Source organism: Drosophila ananassae, chromosome 3R, assembly GCF_017639315.1.
Source record: "Drosophila ananassae strain 14024-0371.13 chromosome 3R, ASM1763931v2, whole genome shotgun sequence".
NCBI classification, from domain to species: domain Eukaryota; kingdom Metazoa; phylum Arthropoda; class Insecta; order Diptera; family Drosophilidae; genus Drosophila; species Drosophila ananassae.
In genome coordinates this window covers 18918296-18937009 of record NC_057930.1, presented here as the reverse complement: position 1 = coordinate 18937009, position 18714 = coordinate 18918296, and the positions used below count along the sequence as shown (strand labels likewise).

Sequence of the window (18714 nt, the reverse complement as noted above, 5' to 3'; positions counted from 1 at the left end):
CGACAATATTTAATAAAAATAAGTGATTCTAGAAACTAATAAATCTATACCAATGACGCCCGTCCTTTTATTGTCCATATCCAATTTTATTTTATTAAATAGACATACAAAGGTTCCCAATTGACTCCCCTGTTGGATCTCTGTAGGAACATATGGACATATTATAGAGGGGAGAACCCAAACAATGCAGGGAATCACGCCACAGCCAAAAAGCTTCAAACATTATGCAGGGGCTTAGAGATGTATGCTTGAGGGGGGTTTTAATTGAAAGAATTCAAATGGAAAACTATTTCATATAATAGGTTTAATAATAAGTTTTTTAAATAAAATTGTTTTGTTATCTTAACCCCTCTTAGCACGCCACTGACCTTCAAAAAAGCTTTTCTCTGTCAACTGGTTAATCAAATAGCCCGGAAAATAAAACAAATAAAAAACAAAAACACAAACACTCGCACACCATGATAGGACACAGCCAGCACGTGTGGCAAAGCCAAGAAAAAGCAAACAAAGCAAAACAAATGCGGCGCTGAAAACGATCTTTTCTAGCCAACAACAAAATCATAATAATAATAAAGTTCAAACACTTGTATATAAAACCGGCAGAAAAAAAAAGCTGCGGAGAATATGTGATTATTGGAACCCCTCCGCTCAGTTTGCTTCAGAACTTGACGGGCATCAGACGTTCCTGAACTTCCTCAAAAGGGAAAAAATCATTCACGAAATAGTTTTCTAATATAAATTCTATCATATAGTTTTTTTGTGCATAGTATGGTTATTATTATATTTTAAACTAAAAAAAACGCTGTGATATCCAATATGTTGAACGGAAAGCTGCAAACGGTCTCCAGATTTGCCTTGAGGCAGAAATGTGTCTTCAAGTCGATTCGCAGGTAGGATGCTCAAGGACACGAATCCTTTGAAAAGTTGTTTTCCTAATTTTTATATCATGAAGTACCTGAGTGAAGTGATTAAGGAAAATCTTCCATTATCTAAATGCGCAATTTTTGGATAGGGTGTTTTATATACGAACCCCCCCACCACCACGTCCTCACCCTCGAAATCTGCCCAGAGAATTGCGTAACAATTCAGATTCCAGATTGGTGGTACAGTTGCCCCAGTCTTTGTTTGAGATATTATTTTTAGTCCAACTATTCATTATAACCCAGGCTTAAAAGAGGGCGTGGCAGGCAATGGATTGGGGGCCAAAAATATACCGATCGGGTGGCGTTAATTATCTTGTATTAATTAGATGACTTTAAAAATATGATAAGCAAATCGCGAGCAGAAATTTCCATTCGCTTGATAATTTATGGCAGACTCTTAGCAGCCAAAGTTAAACGTCTCATTACCAGTCACTGTAATTTTTTTTACCATTACAATACTACGTATGCATTACATCTAACGTAAACATTGCTATAGAGTATATAAAGAGCTGTAATCTTTTTTTTTTTAATTTTCTTGTAACATCTGCCGGCACGCGCCAATCTTGAAAGACATCAATAGCTAGTGAAATGCATGTACTTAAAAAATAAAAAAAAATTATAGTAGTAAATCAAATGATAATACCTTTGTTGGCATACTCACACCCACTTTAACAGAAATTTAATATTAAGCTTTTGATTAAAAAGCTTTTATATTTAGCGAGGGTGCCAACCCGCCAAATGTCAAGTCAACTTATACATTTTTTGACACGTAGACACGTATTTAGAAAAACTTGTTTCAAAATCAGGAAATCTTTGTTTTCATAAAACTTTATCTTAGTATTTACTATAATACTGATACTGAACTTCATCAATATATAACAAGAAGGAAAACCTTCTTTCGGGAGGAGCATTGCAATTTGAGGAAACTTTTAACAACCTCTGTAAGGATATACAAATCTCACAAATACTTTTTTGATAGATTTTGATACAGAATGATGAATCAGATGGAAATTGGCCAAAATATAGCCATCGCAGGGGCCATATTGTCCTTCCATGCACTTTTCATGGTTTCGAAGGGGATCCCCCAGAAATTTTGACAAAAAATCTTAAAAATATTTTGTTTCTAGATTTTGATGCAGAATCATGGAGAATCGATCCACAAATCGATTAAGGTATTCCGCTCAAGAATCAGATGGAAATTGGCCAAGATATAGCCATCGCTAGGGGCCATATTATCCTTCCATGCACTTTTCATAATTTCGAAGGGGATCCCCCAGAAATTTTGACAAAAAATCTCAAAAATATTTTGTTCCTAGATTTTGATGCAGAATCATGGAGAATCGATCCACAAATCGATTAAGGTATTCCGCTCAAGAATCAGATGGAATTTGGCCAAGATATAGCCATCACAGGGGACCATATTGTCCCTCCAGGCACTTTTCATAATTTTGAAGGGGATCCCCCAGAAATTTTGACAAAAAATCTTAAAAATATTTTGTTTCTAGATTTTGATGCAGAATCATGGAGAATCGATCCACAAATCGATTAAGGTATTCCGCTTAAGAATCGGAGGAAAATTGGCAAAGATATAGCCATCGCTAGGGGCCATATTATCCTTCCATGCACTTTTCATAATTTCGACGGGGATCCCCCAGAAATTTTGACAAAAAATCTCAAAAATATTTTGTTCCTAAATTTTGATGCAGAATCATGGAGAATCGATCCACATATCGATTAAGGTATTCCGCTCAAGAATCGGATGGAAATTGGCCAAGATATAGCCATCGCAGGGGACCATATTGTCCCTCCAGGCACTTTTCATGATTTCGAAGGGGATCCCCCAGAAATTTTGACAAAAATTCTCAAAAATATTTTATTCTTAGATTTTGAAGCAGAATTATGAAGAATCGATGCACAAATCGTTTAAGGTATTCCGCTTAAGAATCGGAGGAAAATTGGCAAAGATATAGCCATCGCTAGGGGCCATATTATCCTTCCATGCACTTTTCATAATTTCGAAGGGGATCCCCCAGAAATTTTGACAAAAAATCTCAAAAATATTTTGTTCCTAGATTTTGATGCAGAATCATGGAGAATCGATCCACAAATCGATTAAGGTATTCCGCTTAAGAATCGGAGGAAAATTGGCAAAGATATAGCCATCGCTAGGGGCCATATTATCCTTCCATGCACTTTTCATAATTTCGACGGGGATCCCCCAGAAATTTTGACAAAAAATCTCAAAAATATTTTGTTCCTAAATTTTGATGCAGAATCATGGAGAATCGATCCACAAATCGATTAAGGTATTCCGCTCAAGAATCGGATGGAAATTGGCCAAGATATAGCCATCGCAGGGGACCATATTGTCCCTCCAGGCACTTTTCATGATTTCGAAGGGGATCCCCCAGAAATTTTGACAAAAATTCTCAAAAATATTTTATTCTTAGATTTTGAAGCAGAATTATGAAGAATCGATGCACAAATCGTTTAAGGTATTCCGCTTAAGAATCGGAGGAAAATTGGCAAAGATATAGCCATCGCTAGGGGCCATATTATCCTTCCATGCACTTTTCATAATTTCGAAGGGGATCCCCCAGAAATTTTGACAAAAAATCTCAAAAATATTTTGTTCCTAGATTTTGAAGCAGAATCATGGAGAATCGATCCACAAATCGATTAAGGTATTCCGCTCCAGAATCGGATGGAAATTGGCCAAGATATAGCCATCGCAGGGGACCATATGTCCCTCCAGGCACTTTTCATGATTTCGAAGGGGATCCCCCAGAAATTTTGACAAAAAATCTTAAAAATATTTTGTTCCTAGATTTTGATGCAGAATCATGGAGAATCGATCCACAAATCGATTAAGGTATTCCGCTTAAGAATCAGATGGAAATTGGCCAAGATATAGCCATCGCAGGGGACCATATTGTCCCTCCAGGCACTTTTCATAATTTCGAAGGGGATCCCCCAGAAATTTTGACAAAAAATCTCAAAAATATTTTGTTTCTAGATTTTGATGCAGAATCATGGAGAATCGATCCACAAATCGATGAAGGTATTCCGCTTAAGAATCGGAGGAAAATTGGCAAAGATATAGCCATCGCTAGGGGCCATATTATCCTTCCATGCACTTTTCATAATTTCGAAGGGGATCCCCCAGAAATTTTGACAAAAAATCTCAAAAATATTTTGTTCCTAGATTTTGATGCAGAATCATGGAGAATCGATCCACAAATCGATTAAGGTATTCCGCTCAAGAATCAGATGGAAATTGGCCAAGATATAGCCATCGCAGGGGACCATATTGTCCCTCCAGGCACTTTTCATAATTTTGAAGGGGATCCCCCAGAAATTTTGACAAAAAATCTCAAAAATATTTTGTTCCTAGATTTTGATGCAGAATCATGGAGAATCGATCCACAAATCGATTAAGGTATTCCGCTTAAGAATCGGAGGAAAATTGGCAAAGATATAGCCATCGCTAGGGGCCATATTATCCTTCCATGCACTTTTCATAATTTCGAAGGGGATCCCCCAGAAATTTTGACAAAAAATCTCAAAAATATTTTGTTCCTAGATTTTGATGCAGAATCGTGGAGAATCGATCCACAAATCGATTAAGGTATTCCGCTCCAGAATCGGATGGAAATTGGCCAAGATATAGCCATCGCAGGGGACCATATTGTCCCTCCAGGCACTTTTCATAATTTCGAAGGGGATCCCCCAGAAATTTTGACAAAAAATCTCAAAAATATTTTGTTCCTAGATTTTGATGCAGAATCATGGAGAATCGATCCACAAATCGATTAAGGTATTCCGCTTAAGAATCGGAGGAAAATTGGCAAAGATATAGCCATCGCTAGTGGCCATATTATCCTTCCATGCACTTTTCATAATTTCGAAGGGGATCCCCCAGAAATTTTGACAAAAAATCTCAAAAATATTTTGTTCCTAGATTTTGATGCAGAATCATGGAGAATCGATCCACAAATCGATTAAGGTATTCCGCTCAAGAATCGGATGGAAATTGGCCAAGATATAGCCATCGCAGGGGACCATATTGTCCCTCCAGGCACTTTTCATGATTTCGAAGGGGATCCCCCAGAAATTTTGACAAAAATTCTCAAAAATATTTTATTCTTAGATTTTGAAGCAGAATTATGAAGAATCGATGCACAAATCGTTTAAGGTATTCCGCTTAAGAATCGGAGGAAAATTGGCAAAGATATAGCCATCGCTAGGGGCCATATTATCCTTCCATGCACTTTTCATAATTTCGAAGGGGATCCCCCAGAAATTTTGACAAAAAATCTCAAAAATATTTTGTTCCTAGATTTTGATGCAGAATCATGGAGAATCGATCCACAAATCGATTAAGGTATTCCGCTCCAGAATCGGATGGAAATTGGCCAAGATATAGCCATCGCAGGGGACCATATTGTCCCTCCAGGCACTTTTCATGATTTCGAAGGGGATCCCCCAGAAATTTTGACAAAAAATCTCAAAAATATTTTGTTCCTAGATTTTGATGCAGAATCATGGAGAATCGATCCACAAATCGATTAAGGTATTCCGCTTAAGAATCGGAGGAAAATTGGCAAAGATATAGCCATCGCTAGGGGCCATATTATCCTTCCATGCACTTTTCATAATTTCGAAGGGGATCCCCCAGAAATTTTGACAAAAAATCTCAAAAATATTTTGTTCCTAGATTTTGATGCAGAATCATGGAAAATCGATCCACAAATCGATTAAGGTATTCCGCTCAAGAATCAGATGGAAATTGGCCAAGATATAGCCATCGCAGGGGACCATATTGTCCCTCCAGGCACTTTTCATAATTTTGAAGGGGATCCCCCAGAAATTTTGACAAAAAATCTCAAAAATATTTTGTTCCTAGATTTTGATGCAGAATCATGGAGAATCGATCCACAAATCGATTAAGGTATTCCGCTTAAGAATCGGAGGAAAATTGGCAAAGATATAGCCATCGCTAGGGGCCATATTATCCTTCCATGCACTTTTCATAATTTCGAAGGGGATCCCCCAGAAATTTTGACAAAAAATCTCAAAAATATTTTGTTCCTAGATTTTGATGCAGAATCATGGAGAATCGATCCACAAATCGATTAAGGTATTCCGCTCCAGAATCGGATGGAAATTGGCCAAGATATAGCCATCGCAGGGGACCATATTGTCCCTCCAGGCACTTTTCATGATTTCGAAGGGGATCCCCCAGAAATTTTGACAAAAAACCTCAAAAATATTTTGTTCCTAGATTTTGATGCAGAATCATGGAGAATCGATCCACAAATCGATTAAGGTATTCCGCTTAAGAATCGGAGGAAAATTGGCAAAGATATAGCCATCGCTAGGGGCCATATTATCCTTCCATGCACTTTTCATAATTTCGACGGGGATCCCCCAGAAATTTTGACAAAAAATCTCAAAAATATTTTGTTCCTAGATTTTGATGCAGAATCATGGAGAATCGATCCACAAATCGATTAAGGTATTCCGCTCAAGAATCAGATGGAAATTGGCCAAGATATAGCCATCGCAGGGGACCATATTGTCCCTCCAGGCACTTTTGATAATTTCGAAGGGGATCCTCCAGAAATTTTGACAAAAAATCTCAAAAATATTTTGTTCCTAGATTTAAATGAAAATCATGGAGAATCGATCCACAAATCGTTTAAGGTATTCCGCTTAAGAATCGGATGGAAATTGGCAAAGATATAGCCATCGCAGGGGACCATAATGGTCTTCCAGGCACTTTTCAGGCCAAAAAATCTCAAAAATATTTTGTTTTTAGATTTTGATGCAGTATCATAGAGAATCGATCTACAAATCGATTAGGTCAAATCGGAGGAAAATTGGCCAAGATATAGCCATCGCATTGTTCCTTTAAAATTTGTTTCTGTTTATTTCCATAAAAACCATTTAGAATTGTGGGATTATTGAAATAAGTTGTATGATACCTACCAATTCAATTTCAAAATATTAAATTAAATTTATTTTTTCATATTTCTCAATTTTTTAGCATCTCCACATCACTTCCAGTTCTGATTAGCCACAAACATCATGTGGGCAAGGAGCCGCTGGTGTACCGCACCATTGGAAGCCAATTGGAACTATCGGCAGCGGAGTTTGGAAATACTGAGGCTATTGTCTCGTGCCACGAGGGAAAACGGTACACTTTCAAGAGCTTGCTGGAGGAAGCGGATGGCTTGGCGGCGGGTCTGCTGAAGCTGGGTCTCCAGCGAGGGGACGCAGTGGGTCTGTGGGCTCCGAACTATATGCATTGGTACCTGGGCATGATGGGAGCTGCTCGAGCCGGTCTCACCTCGGTGGGCATCAATCCCGCCTTCCAGGGACCCGAGGTGGCCTACTGTCTGAACAAAGTAAACATCAAGGCTATCATTGCGCCGGAGACCTTTAAGTCCCAGAACTATTACGAGATTTTGAGGGGCATCTGCCCGGAGATTGCTGGCGCAGAGTCGGGAAAGATCCGCAGTGAGAAGTTTCCGCATCTGCAATCGGTGATCATCGACAGCAACGACGGTTTAAAGGGAGCCCTTCGTTTCGACGACCTTCTGGACTTGGCCAACAAGTCGGAGCGCGAGAAGATATCGAAAATCCAGAACGAAGTTCTCCCCGAGTCCCCCTGCAATATTCAATTTACGTCCGGAACCACCGGAAACCCCAAGGCGGCTGCTCTGTCCCATTATAACTTTGTGAACAATGGCATCCATGTGGGCAACCGGAACGAACTGGCAGGCGAAAGAATCTGCGTCCAGGTTCCAATGTTCCATGCTTTTGGAGTGGTCATCACGATCATGGGTGCGATGACTAAGGGAGCCACCATGGTGCTTCCAGCCGCTGGTTTCAGTCCAAAGGACTCGCTTCACGCAATCGTCAATGAGAAGTGCTCAGTACTCCACGGAACACCAACCATGTACGTGGATTTGGTGAATACCCAACGGAAACTGAAACTGCCGCTGGGCAAGATCAAGAAAGCCATTACCGGAGGTGCTATTGTTTCGCCGCAACTAATTAAAGATGTGCGAGAGGTCCTTGGCGTTGAATCCGTTCGAAGTGTTTATGGGCTGACGGAGACCACGGCTGTCATCTTCCAGTCCCTGCCTGGTGACCATGATGATATTGTCCTCAACTCAGTGGGTCACATACAGGATCACATCGAGGCCAAGGTGGTGGATGCCGAGGGCAAGTGTGTACCTTACGGACAGCCAGGAGAACTGTGTGTACGAGGATATGTTACCATGCTCGGCTACCACGGCGATGAGGAGAAGACCACGGAAACCATTGGCAAGGACAAGTGGCTGCGCACTGGCGATCAGTTTATCCTGGAGGCGAACGGATACGGACGCATTGTGGGCCGCCTCAAGGAGATGATAATTCGCGGCGGCGAGAACATTTTCCCCAAAGAGATCGAAGACTTTTTAAATGCCCATCCGCAGATTATTGAAGCACATGTGAGTTGTCTTTTCTTTTTGGTTTCTTAAACATTTTTAATAACATTTGATATTATTTTTCAGGTTATTGGTGTTCCGGACGAGCGACTGGGCGAGGAGGTGTGCGCCTTTGTCCGCCTTAATGAGGGCGTGGACCCCGCCTCCTTCACCGCAGAGGCTTTAAAGGCGTACAGCAAGGGAAAGCTGGCCCACTTCAAAATACCCCGATTTGTGATTCCCGTAGACTCATTCCCGAAGACTACATCTGGCAAGATCCAGAAGTTCAAACTAGTACAAGCATTTAAGGAGAGACAGGGCCAAGGCCGAAACGCTGCCAGGGCTTAGATATAAGATGCAATTAACTGTATAAATAAAACAATAAATTAAGTTTTAAAATTTAAATCTGACCTTGTTCTTTCGATCATTTGTTGCGGAGTAGCCTTTTCTAAAGCATACTTTTAGGGGCCTTTGAAAAATTTTGGTTTTTCAGATTGCGTTCGATATTTATGGAATATTTTGGAATTTCTTGTACAAAAAGTGACAACCGATGCAAAATAACATAAATTTCATTTCAATTATATTTTATTATACTTTTAGTTAAGTGGAAAAGGGTTAGGATTGGCAAAATATTGCTGTTATGTGGTTCATTACTACTTTTATAGGAACTGCACACCTGTGAACTCTGAAATAAAGTTTAAATATATGAAATTTATTACTCTCCAGCCAATAAAAATAATTCTTTTGAAGAATAGCATGTGTAAGGATGAAGTGGAACAAAATAGAACGCAAAAACAAGTAACGTGCCTTCGGAGATAAAGCCTTAAGAACGTGCAAACAAACCTAGCGATTTGGAGGCGACTTTAATCGCGCAAAAGTCCGAACCCATTCGACATGGAGCATCGAGATCCGATAGCAGTCATTGCTCGATCTTTTATGACCCGGCAACGCAGCCTGATTGGGCCTTTATGTTTGTGTTTTTCGCAGCTCTTCGATAGCGCGGGCTCTACTCATCGCATTTTAACCCAGAACAAGATTTAAAACGAATATCAGACTATTACGGAAAAATACAGATGATACACCAGTTGGAGCGACACCGTTTACATAAATTTCTAATCAAAACGATGGAATAGAACTGGAATAGGAATAGGCCAGTCAAGTCGAGGGTGGAGTAAGTGTACAGCCAGAATACCTTCCTCTCGGGTTGCTCTTATCAGCCCAGTTCCGAGGCGATAACGCCAACGATTTTGGGCGCCTATGATGTCCAAATATTTGGCAACGTCAACGGCTCAGTTTGTGATCAACACGCGCCCAAAACGGAGAGGAGACGTATGTAAATATTTCACATGGCTTGTCTATACTGCGTCTTTAGGCTAATTAATAAAATTAATAAATAATCCAGCAAACGAAAAGAAATCAGTGAGTTGTGATTTTTTTGGAGACGCTCTTCATTTGCATAGGAGTGACCGAAAAACCTGGGTCAGTTGACATTGGAATAACTGAGTCGGTGATATAGCAGAAAATAAAACAATAGACGAAGAAGTTTTTTCGTTTTAGCCAGTTTCTATCTTGCGGTAGGTTAGTAATGTTGTGAACGTCTTTACAAACATATCAGTCGGCTCCTACAGTTTCTTCATTTCCAAAGTTTTGATAGTGGTTATCTGGAAGCCGGAAAGATAAAGCTGCAATTGAGAAATTTGAAAAAGACGGCCTATAATTGACCAGAACAATAACAATAGTGCATTTAAAAATTGGTAATTAGTCCACATATTTGAACTATTTTTTTTAAAGTAAAAAGTGTACAAATCATTAAACAAATAACCAAATAATCACAGTAACAAATGAGTAATATAACTAAAAGATTTTATTCAAAAGAAAGCTTCAGAAAGGTTTCAGGTATCAGTATTTTTCAGGCTTTCACCAAACCTTTCTGATTTAATTCGACAATGAAATCCCTTAAATTAGTAAACTTCAAAACAAAGATTAATCTCCAGACAGGTACTTGAGTTTTGGCCAAAACAATCTCAGCTAACCTTGAAATGGATGACCAATAAATAACTATTAGGATTTTCGCCAATTAAACATTGGCCAATGAAAAAAAACCCCAACTTCTATTAAATCACGAGTCTTTGAATCGGACAAAGGAAAATCACAACCGACTGCCATAAACAGGCAATTGATTATAATTGAAGAACTCTTTTGAAGATGACTATTAAAAGAGTCTAATCTAATCACAAATCCCTGTCATGAGGAGAATTAGTATATTTTATGCACGGGATGGATGGGAATTTCGTTTCAATTGCGATATAAATCAAAACCTGTCAAACAGTAGCTAATTGAATTTATTTCTTTGCACAATCTTAATATTAATTTCTGTTATCTAAAATTATTCACGCATAAATTAAGCGAATGCAGTTGAATGGAAAGTAGAACTGTCTATGATCTAGTAGACACTAGTCGCTTTCCTAGTTCCCAAACGTAATTGAATATTTATAGATTGCATCTATGCACTTGCATAGTTTTTATGAGTTTATTAAGTGCGAATTATTTCAAAATTTGTTTTCCCTTTCGACTTTGTTACGCGACGGTGGCAACAATTATAAAATTAACACTCATAAAAAACTAATAAAAAGCTACTAGTTATTCAATTTTGTAGCGATCCCATTAGGTTTCGATAATATTAATGCGCAAATTGAATTTTTCAAGCATTTCAAGACTGTGAACTAATTTCCGCGCCTAATAATTGAAACAATTCCATGCTAATTTGTGATATATTACTGATGCCTGTAATATTATACCATTTTTAATACAGGTGACGACTGTGTAATCGTTTCTTAATCAACTTGCAAATTAATTATTAATTAAATAACAAGCACCTGTTATCATAGAGTTGAGTTCAAAGGCTAAACCAACAAAGTATATCAAAAGAATGACCTAACTGGACCAAGAACTTTTCCATTTCAGATCCAAGAAACAGAAAGCTCTTGGTATTTGACAATTTCCAATATTTCTCCACGCAAGTATTAATAGAAGACCACTTTAGTGGTTTCGAAATTTCAGAAAAATATCAAAAAAACTGGAAAAACAAATTTAGTTTTCATGGAGATTTAAAAAGCCCTAGTTCAGATATCTTTATCGATAGTGAGCGGGATTTTATGCTTTATGAGCTGAAGCTTGGATTTCGACTCGATGAGATGGGGGACTAAGCCGTGGTTGCGATTTATTTTTTCTCATTATTCGTCGGGGCTTTTGGGGGTCCGTGAGTGCCAAATCCGGCACACTCAGTCCCAGTCCGAGACCCCAATCAGACGCAGTTTTAGTTCCCAGCTCCCTGTTCAGTTTTCCAGTTCATCTTCTGCGGCCACCGGCGACTGTCGAGCGTTCTGATCGCGGAAAACAAAAACAATTCCGAGCAAACAGTCCAGTCCGCCGAGTTCAAACAACCGTACAAATAAACTAGATTGCAACTGTGTGTCGGTAGTGTGTGTTGGTGTGTGTGTGTGTGTGTGTGTATGTGCCGGAGAGTGCCTTTGTGTGGTTGTACGGCTGGGCTAAGCCGATTCCTACGAGTATAGGCATATATATAGTAGCGCCAGAAGTCGTGTTCGCGCATTCGAGCATCAATCACCTGCGGCCCACGTCTAACGGTCGAGCTAACGGTAACCGAACGGATAATCGAACGAAATCGATAACCACGATCACTTCCGGTGCGTGTGTGCAATCCGAATCATATGGTAGTTCCTTTTAAATTAGTCGCTTGTAAAAAAAAAGCATAAAAAGTGCAAAACGCTGCAACCCTTTCTCTTTCGCACCCATATCTTACGCACCCACAAAGCCGCAGCAGCAGCATCAAATAAAACAAAAAAAAAAAACAAAATAAATAAATAAAAAAAAATATCAGCAGTAGCAACGCCAGCAAGCTCTGCTAATTTTAAACGGTAATCCCATGTTTTTGTTTTTGTATAAATTTATTACAGTCCATAGTTGTTGTTCCTGTGTGTGTGTGTGTGTGAGGTTGTGTGTCTTTTTCGCGCGTGTGTTGCAATGTGTGGGTGTGTTGTGTGTGTTTGTTGTGTTTATCTTCCATGGTCCACGCATATTTCGCAAAGTCCAAAAATTTTATTTTGTAATATTTGTAAATCGATAAATGATAAGGCATAACGATTGTCGAACGATTGCCCCGATTCGTATGGTATATCTTATCGGAGCAGTTGAAAACATGGGAACATTTATAATTAGTTTGCTGATCGAATAAGATTGTATTTAATATTAAATTTTGGAAAAGAGTTTAGTTCACATGAAGTGTGATTAAACGAACTCCACTTAATGGGGCGATTAGTTGAAATATCACTCATACGCAATGTTGGTCAAGGCTACACTTTTTTAAAGATATAGTTTAGATTGTTCAAAAAGAAATTACTAATCTATATTAGTAGAAAATTATACATTTTCGAGAAACTCCTGCCTACTCTAAAATTCTTAAAATCATTTCTTTAAAAGTAAACTGGGACATACCCTAAAGAAACGTGATCTTGGATCTATAACTTTTCAACAATAGCTTTCGACAAATCACTATCGAAACGCAAATAAAAGGTGCCAGAAGATCAATATAGAAATTATTCTCCCATCCCCCGACTTTAGATTGGCATGATGATCAAATGGTGCGATTATTCAACCCTATAAAGGCAGTAAAGCGAGCACTTAGTAACTGATAATATCCCAGACAAATATTGGACTGACGACGTGCTGTAAAGACATCTACCCTGGCCATTATCGCACCTCAAACCCCATTGGAATTAGTCAAAGGCAAATTAGGAATCACAAGCCGATCGTAAACATTCAACAATAACCAAATAAAAGTCGGAATTTGGCGGGATTTCAGTGTTTGGCCGAGTTGGCCTTATCTCCAACAGTATTCACATTTGTTTAGCTATCTGATTCAGATATATGTATGGACAGATGATAGTGTTATGGACAGCATTATATAGTATTTGTGTTGGCAAACCTAATTAGCTTGAAGCCAAGTCGTAACTCGGGGGCCGGGAATCGTCAAACTTATCAAGAACCTTGCAAAAATTGAGTAAAAGTCGCTATAGCTCGACGTCCAATTTGGCATTTGAATTGTCACCCGTTCTTTGTCAATTAGCCGACATAATTGGAGTACAATGTGCAATGAGAGCGGGATACTAGCGGGATGAGGTATACTACTACTGGCATTGCATTGAAACGTCACTTGGCCCACTTGGGGAGTTTGAACTTGAAATCAGTAGAGCCGCTCCCTCTCCATCTACCCTCTCGATCCATGGGCCTAAATTAGAATCATCTGTTGTTGCATCTGCAACTACATACCCGAATCCCCTTGAATCCCCGAAACCATCACGATCTGCTGCCCCAAACGAGGAAGTCTTGCTGGGCTCAATGAGCCGCTCAGTGGGCCGTCCATTTGGCCGGTGCATCCACCACTCAGATTTAAATCCGAATGCGCTTGACCCAAACAGCAGTTGAAACATTAGCTACTACAGCAGCCTCAGCTGGAGCAGCAACAACCGACAAAATCCCAGCTCGGACCTTCGCCGACAGCCCCATATGAAAGTCGCATGTTTAATTATCGCGCATACGCCGCGTTGCCCAGACAGACGACCAGATCAGCCAGCGAAATGGCAACGCGAAAATAGGAAACATCCTGCACTAATTTCAATCGGGGGGAGGACTAATTAGACACTGCCAAATCATAATTGATTTGGCGCACACCGTAGAGACCACATATAATGAAATCATTTCAGAATTTATTATTTCTCAGTTTATTTTTAGAAGAAACTCAATTCAATGTTATGTTAGCTTTAGGATTAAGAGATAATTTCTTATATTTTTCTCTTTAATTTATATTTATATTTGGATAAGAATAAAATGCCCGAATAAAATATCACTCATACGCAGTGGTGGCCTTTCCTTCAAGGAAATTTCAAATAATCTATCTTTAAGGATTTTAAAAATTGCAATAGACAAAATCGCCTTCTCACCTCCTTGGCATACATTGCATCATTGTATAATTGTACAACATGCGAGTAGTTCCCGGAATCCCTTGCCACCACTTGGCATGTGCCCCTGACCCGGCGCCTTAAGTGACAAGTTCAAGTGGCACAAGTTCAAGACTCTGACACTTTGGATGCCCTGCCGTGTCCAGCGGATCACTTTCGCTTTTTGTTTCGGTGGCATTTTACTTTTAATCAAAGCTCTTGGACCTGCGGCGTTGATCTTAAATTGGATCTATTAAGTCACTTGAGATAAGTCGGAGCCCCTCGGGACTTAAGTGCCGAGCGGAGAGGCCACTCAGCACACAAAAATTGTCACGTTGACGTTGAGTTATCAGGAAAAGAGCTCTGATCTCTCTCTCAGGTGATCTCCATAAAATCTGGGGCAAACATCGGTATGGCAATTCATATCACACGGGCTAGATTACTTAATACCCTGTAATACCCACCATTTAGGGATCATGTGGGGAATCCTTTATTATGCTGGCTTTTTTTGAGTTTCTGGAATTGGTAAACAAGTTTCAATGTGACTGTTTTAATGAGTCACATGGAAGGGCTTCTTAAATTCTTGGTAAATTATGTTATAGGTAGTTAAAAGCTATTTCATTAAAGAAGGATTTTAAGTCATTCTTTTTTCAAATTAGAATCAGGGAATAGGATATATTTACTTGTTTCTGATTTTCATATAAGTCTATATATATATTTCCTAAAATTATTGATAAAATAAAAACCGAAACAAGTTTTTAAAAACTATTTTTCCATTTCTTTTCTACGTAAGACCCGAATAATATAAATTCTTAAAATATAATCCCTCCCAATCGGAAACTGGAGGCATTCAACCGATTTCCTTGTATTATTTTTTGCTTTTTCACGTTTAAGATCAAAGATTAAAGAATTGAAAGATGGCTTTCAAGTGTCGAGGCTGTTATCAGGCCATTGTTAAGTAAACCTGCCCTAAGACAAGCACAAGTTATACGAAGATCCCCTTTGAAATCTGGGTTAGTACTGGAAAAAGTCGGATTGAATGGGCAAGTTGTGTGATAAGTGATCTGTAGTAGACAGCTGCCAGGTCTATAAACTGAAAACTATTCACTAATTATCAGCTCCCTAGGACTATATTTTTTCATGATTATTTGAAGGCTCTAAAGGCGGTGTAAAGATTAATGGATGGTATTACGAGTCTGATAAGCCACTCATAAGGTTTCTTTGCGATTCCCCCTTTTTTCAGACGAGTGGGCAAATGGCAACCTCGGAGTGGATGTGACAGTGGATGCAGATTATGCAACTGCGGCCAGACAAAGAAGCGATAGACAGAGATTGGCTTGGGAAGAAGATTGCCGGCGGAGAGGGGTGCCCAGATAGACAAGTAATTATCAGTGCCAGATTATTATCACCGGAGCGGCGATGCAGCGACGGTGACGGTTCCGGAGGAGAGGACCAGTAAGTGCGCTCTCTCCGGCTACGGAATGCATAGCGCTACCTGACTACGGGTATTCCAAAATCAGCCGAGCAGCCAGCAGGAGCGGTCCCCGCCAGAGCACCAGCCGCCCATCCAGACAGGCGCAATATCCGTAGCGCCAATTAGGCAGCAATTAAACAGATTAGCCCTGAGCTCCGAGTTCGGAAAGACCCGGGACCTCCAACTATCAGCCAAACCAAAAAATAATTAAAAATGTTGGCCACGGACAAGGGCACGCCGGCCAGCCCCACGCCGATCATCGTGAGCACCAGCGCCAGGTCGCAGAAATCTCATTGCCATGGTCCGGCGGGTGCCGACCAGCAGCTCCTGCAACATCCAGCCCACCACCATCCGCACCTGCACACCGCCTCACATCCCAGCCACCTGCCCCACCACCATTCACACGGACATGGTACTGCCTGCGAGAAGCGCCTGGAGGCGGAGACGCCGCGGAGGAATCTCCACGAACTGCTGCTCGAGTTCCTGGACATCATGCTCTCCTGTATGGTGGTGGCACCCTGTGTGATCGCCTACTGGCGCGGCACTTGGGAGCTGATGGGCGTGTATCTCTTTCCCAGCAGTGTGCCTCTCTCCGCCATGGCCAGTTTCCTCATCGGCGGACTCGGCCACTTTATCTTCACCGTAACGCAGAATTTCTTCAAGGACTACATTCATCCGGATAGGCGGCGACTCACCTACTACATAGTGTCGCGGCTCTATACGGCCGTATTCGGCATCGTGTGCGTGAACATGTGGCGTGGGGCGTGGATCCTCTGCGACTGGCTCACCAGTGTGGACTCCCTGATCATCGTTTCTGTGGTTACGACGATTGCTCTCATCTTCCTGGTGGCCACGCGCACGCTGAGGAACCTGGGAGCTGCCCCCTACACGGTAACCATGGACCACAAGAGCGACTACTTCGAGGTGGACACCATGTTCAAAATACCCGTAAGTATAAAATATATTGATATATTAAATATATAGTGTATTATAATGATTCTAGTTACTATATCTCCTCTTTTTGTGAATAATTCTTGTAGGGTTTTCATCAACCTGGCCTGTATGTTTTGGACACCCTCTTTTCGGTCTTTGTCATTGGAAGTCTGGTGGTGATTGCCTGGCGCGGAGTCTGGGGCATCTTTGATCTGCTCCTGTTTCCCAGGGACCGGGCAAAGTCTGCCTGGGGTTCGCTGGTGAGTGCCCTCGTCATCCTTATATTGTGAATTGTATTTGATAACCTTCTCCCCGACCAGTTGATTGGTTACCTGACGGTGTTCGTGACCTTCCTCATCCACCCCCTGATGCGCTATGTATGCCGGCGGATAAGCGGCATCCTCAAACTAATTATTTGCGACATTTACTATTTAATGACCTTCTTTGGCGCCGTGAATGCCTGGCGAGGCATTTGGAACTTGTTGGATGTGTACCTCTATCCAGGTAGGAACAAATTGTTACCTTAATTAGGCATATAGGTGTGATAATCTGTTTTATTTCTTCAGATGACAGGCTAATGAGTTTCTGGCTAACACACATCATTCCTTTCCTGCTGCTGGCCGCCATCAAGTGCTCCAACTCCATCCTCGTTCGTGGAGTGTTCATCGATGGCGAGGGAGTAGGTGCCGATAGCGTCGATATACCCATCAACTATGTGAGGCTGCACTTCCTCCGGGAACGCCAAAAGAAGAACGCCCACCAACTATCCCCCACGAAGCCAGCACCACCGCACTATTATCTGAAGCCGGAGCACGCCTCGCTCGGATTAACCACGGAAAAGGACAAGGAGGCCCAGAGCAGTCTCATTGAGAAACCCCACCCAACCGTACAGATGGTCTAAGAGGGATCCGGGAAACTCTTTGTTAAACTCGTGTTTATGCCTAGTTATTAAAATAGATTTATTCGCCTAAGCCTAATCTTACCGAGCTTACTTAAGAGTCAGATGCTTAGTGGTAACCGCTAGTTGTAGTCCTGATCCACATCCTGATCCCCAACCAATCCACATCCTAGACCTGTACAGAAATCAAAGAACGACGTCTTTAGACAGTAAGCATAATTGCATTTTAAACAGCAGGTTGACGAACCAAATTTCGGCCTGGTGACGAAAGCACCCTTACCTACTCAACTAATTAAGTGATAACGATGCGACTACAAGATTTAATATTGTACATTGGTTTCATATATATATATAGCAAGAACGAAATAAATAAATGATTGTAAATACTATATAACCAATGTTAAAGGTGTAAACTTTTTTAAGAAACTACTCAGTAGACTCTGTTGTATTTTAATCACAATTTCCGCTTTTATTATCTTTCTCTAAGGACAAATACCCAACCAAGGATATCCTTTAGATTTCCCTTTCATCGAACTGAAATAACATAATAAGCTGTCGTCTAGCCGTATTAACGTCTCAGGGTCAAAATTGTGCGCCTGCTATGAACTTGTCATTCCTGGCATCGCCGAAAGGTAAATATTTAAGAATGTCTAGAAAGCGAAATCTAGGGGCACCCAGCACCAAAGACAGCATTGTTTTGGGTCAATAGAATCTGTTGAGGCGCAGAATCTATACAATTTGCAACTAAATTAAGCAATGTGCAGATCTACAGATCTGACAAATACCTTAAACGAGTAATTTGCATTTGATAAAGGTATATAAACATATATATGAGAAGGTATATCAAGATAATGACCACCTGTAGGGAATGTCTGAGAACTGACAGTGCACTTGGGGTCTTCATCTCCGAGGACTTTGTATGAAGGGGTCAGGTGATTCAACATCTTTCTTATATAGTTATATAATGAAAGTTGGGATAATAATTTGTTTC

General features: G+C 40.5%; 2 protein-coding genes across 4 annotated transcripts; both read left to right on the top strand.

Moving 5' to 3' along the window:
- The first annotated feature begins 639 nt into the window (after window positions 1–639).
- LOC6498321 (medium-chain acyl-CoA ligase ACSF2, mitochondrial) lies at window positions 640–8806 on the top strand. Its single transcript, XM_001962505.4, has 3 exons — window positions 640–890; window positions 6973–8425; window positions 8489–8806. Exons 1-3 carry the CDS (start codon window positions 817–819, stop codon window positions 8747–8749), a joined length of 1788 nt encoding a protein of 595 aa, XP_001962541.1. The 5' UTR covers window positions 640–816; the 3' UTR covers window positions 8750–8806.
- Window positions 8807–9713: 907 nt separating this feature from the next.
- LOC6498322 lies at window positions 9714–18121 on the top strand. Of its 3 annotated transcripts, none has more exons than XM_044716077.1 (5): window positions 9714–9730; window positions 15662–16840; window positions 16933–17085; window positions 17146–17329; window positions 17392–18121. In XM_044716077.1, exons 2-5 carry the CDS (start codon window positions 16106–16108, stop codon window positions 17724–17726), a joined length of 1407 nt encoding a protein of 468 aa, XP_044572012.1. In that variant the 5' UTR covers window positions 9714–9730; window positions 15662–16105; the 3' UTR covers window positions 17727–18121. The 3 variants fall into 3 exon arrangements, with proteins under 3 accessions (XP_044572012.1, XP_044572011.1, XP_014762072.1); XM_044716076.1 differs by lacking the exon at window positions 9714–9730 and adding an exon at window positions 11756–12108; XM_014906586.3 differs by lacking the exon at window positions 9714–9730 and adding an exon at window positions 11756–12339.
- Window positions 18122–18714: the final 593 nt, after the last annotated feature.

What these genes read in the sequence shown, in the direction of transcription:
- LOC6498321 (XM_001962505.4), top strand. Translation starts at nt 817, where the DNA reads ATGTTGAACGGAAAGCTGCAAACGGTCTCCAGATTTGCCTTGAGGCAG. An exon ending in GTCTTCAAGTCGATTCGCAG is followed by an intron (nt 891 to 6,972) that starts GTAGGATGCTCA and finishes TCAATTTTTTAG; the next exon opens with CATCTCCACATCACTTCCAG. An exon ending in CGCAGATTATTGAAGCACAT is followed by an intron (nt 8,426 to 8,488) that starts GTGAGTTGTCTT and finishes ATTATTTTTCAG; the next exon opens with GTTATTGGTGTTCCGGACGA.
- LOC6498322 (XM_044716077.1), top strand. Translation starts at nt 16,106, where the DNA reads ATGTTGGCCACGGACAAGGGCACGCCGGCCAGCCCCACGCCGATCATC. An exon ending in AGTCTGCCTGGGGTTCGCTG is followed by an intron (nt 17,086 to 17,145) that starts GTGAGTGCCCTC and finishes CTCCCCGACCAG; the next exon opens with TTGATTGGTTACCTGACGGT. An exon ending in GGATGTGTACCTCTATCCAG is followed by an intron (nt 17,330 to 17,391) that starts GTAGGAACAAAT and finishes TTATTTCTTCAG; the next exon opens with ATGACAGGCTAATGAGTTTC.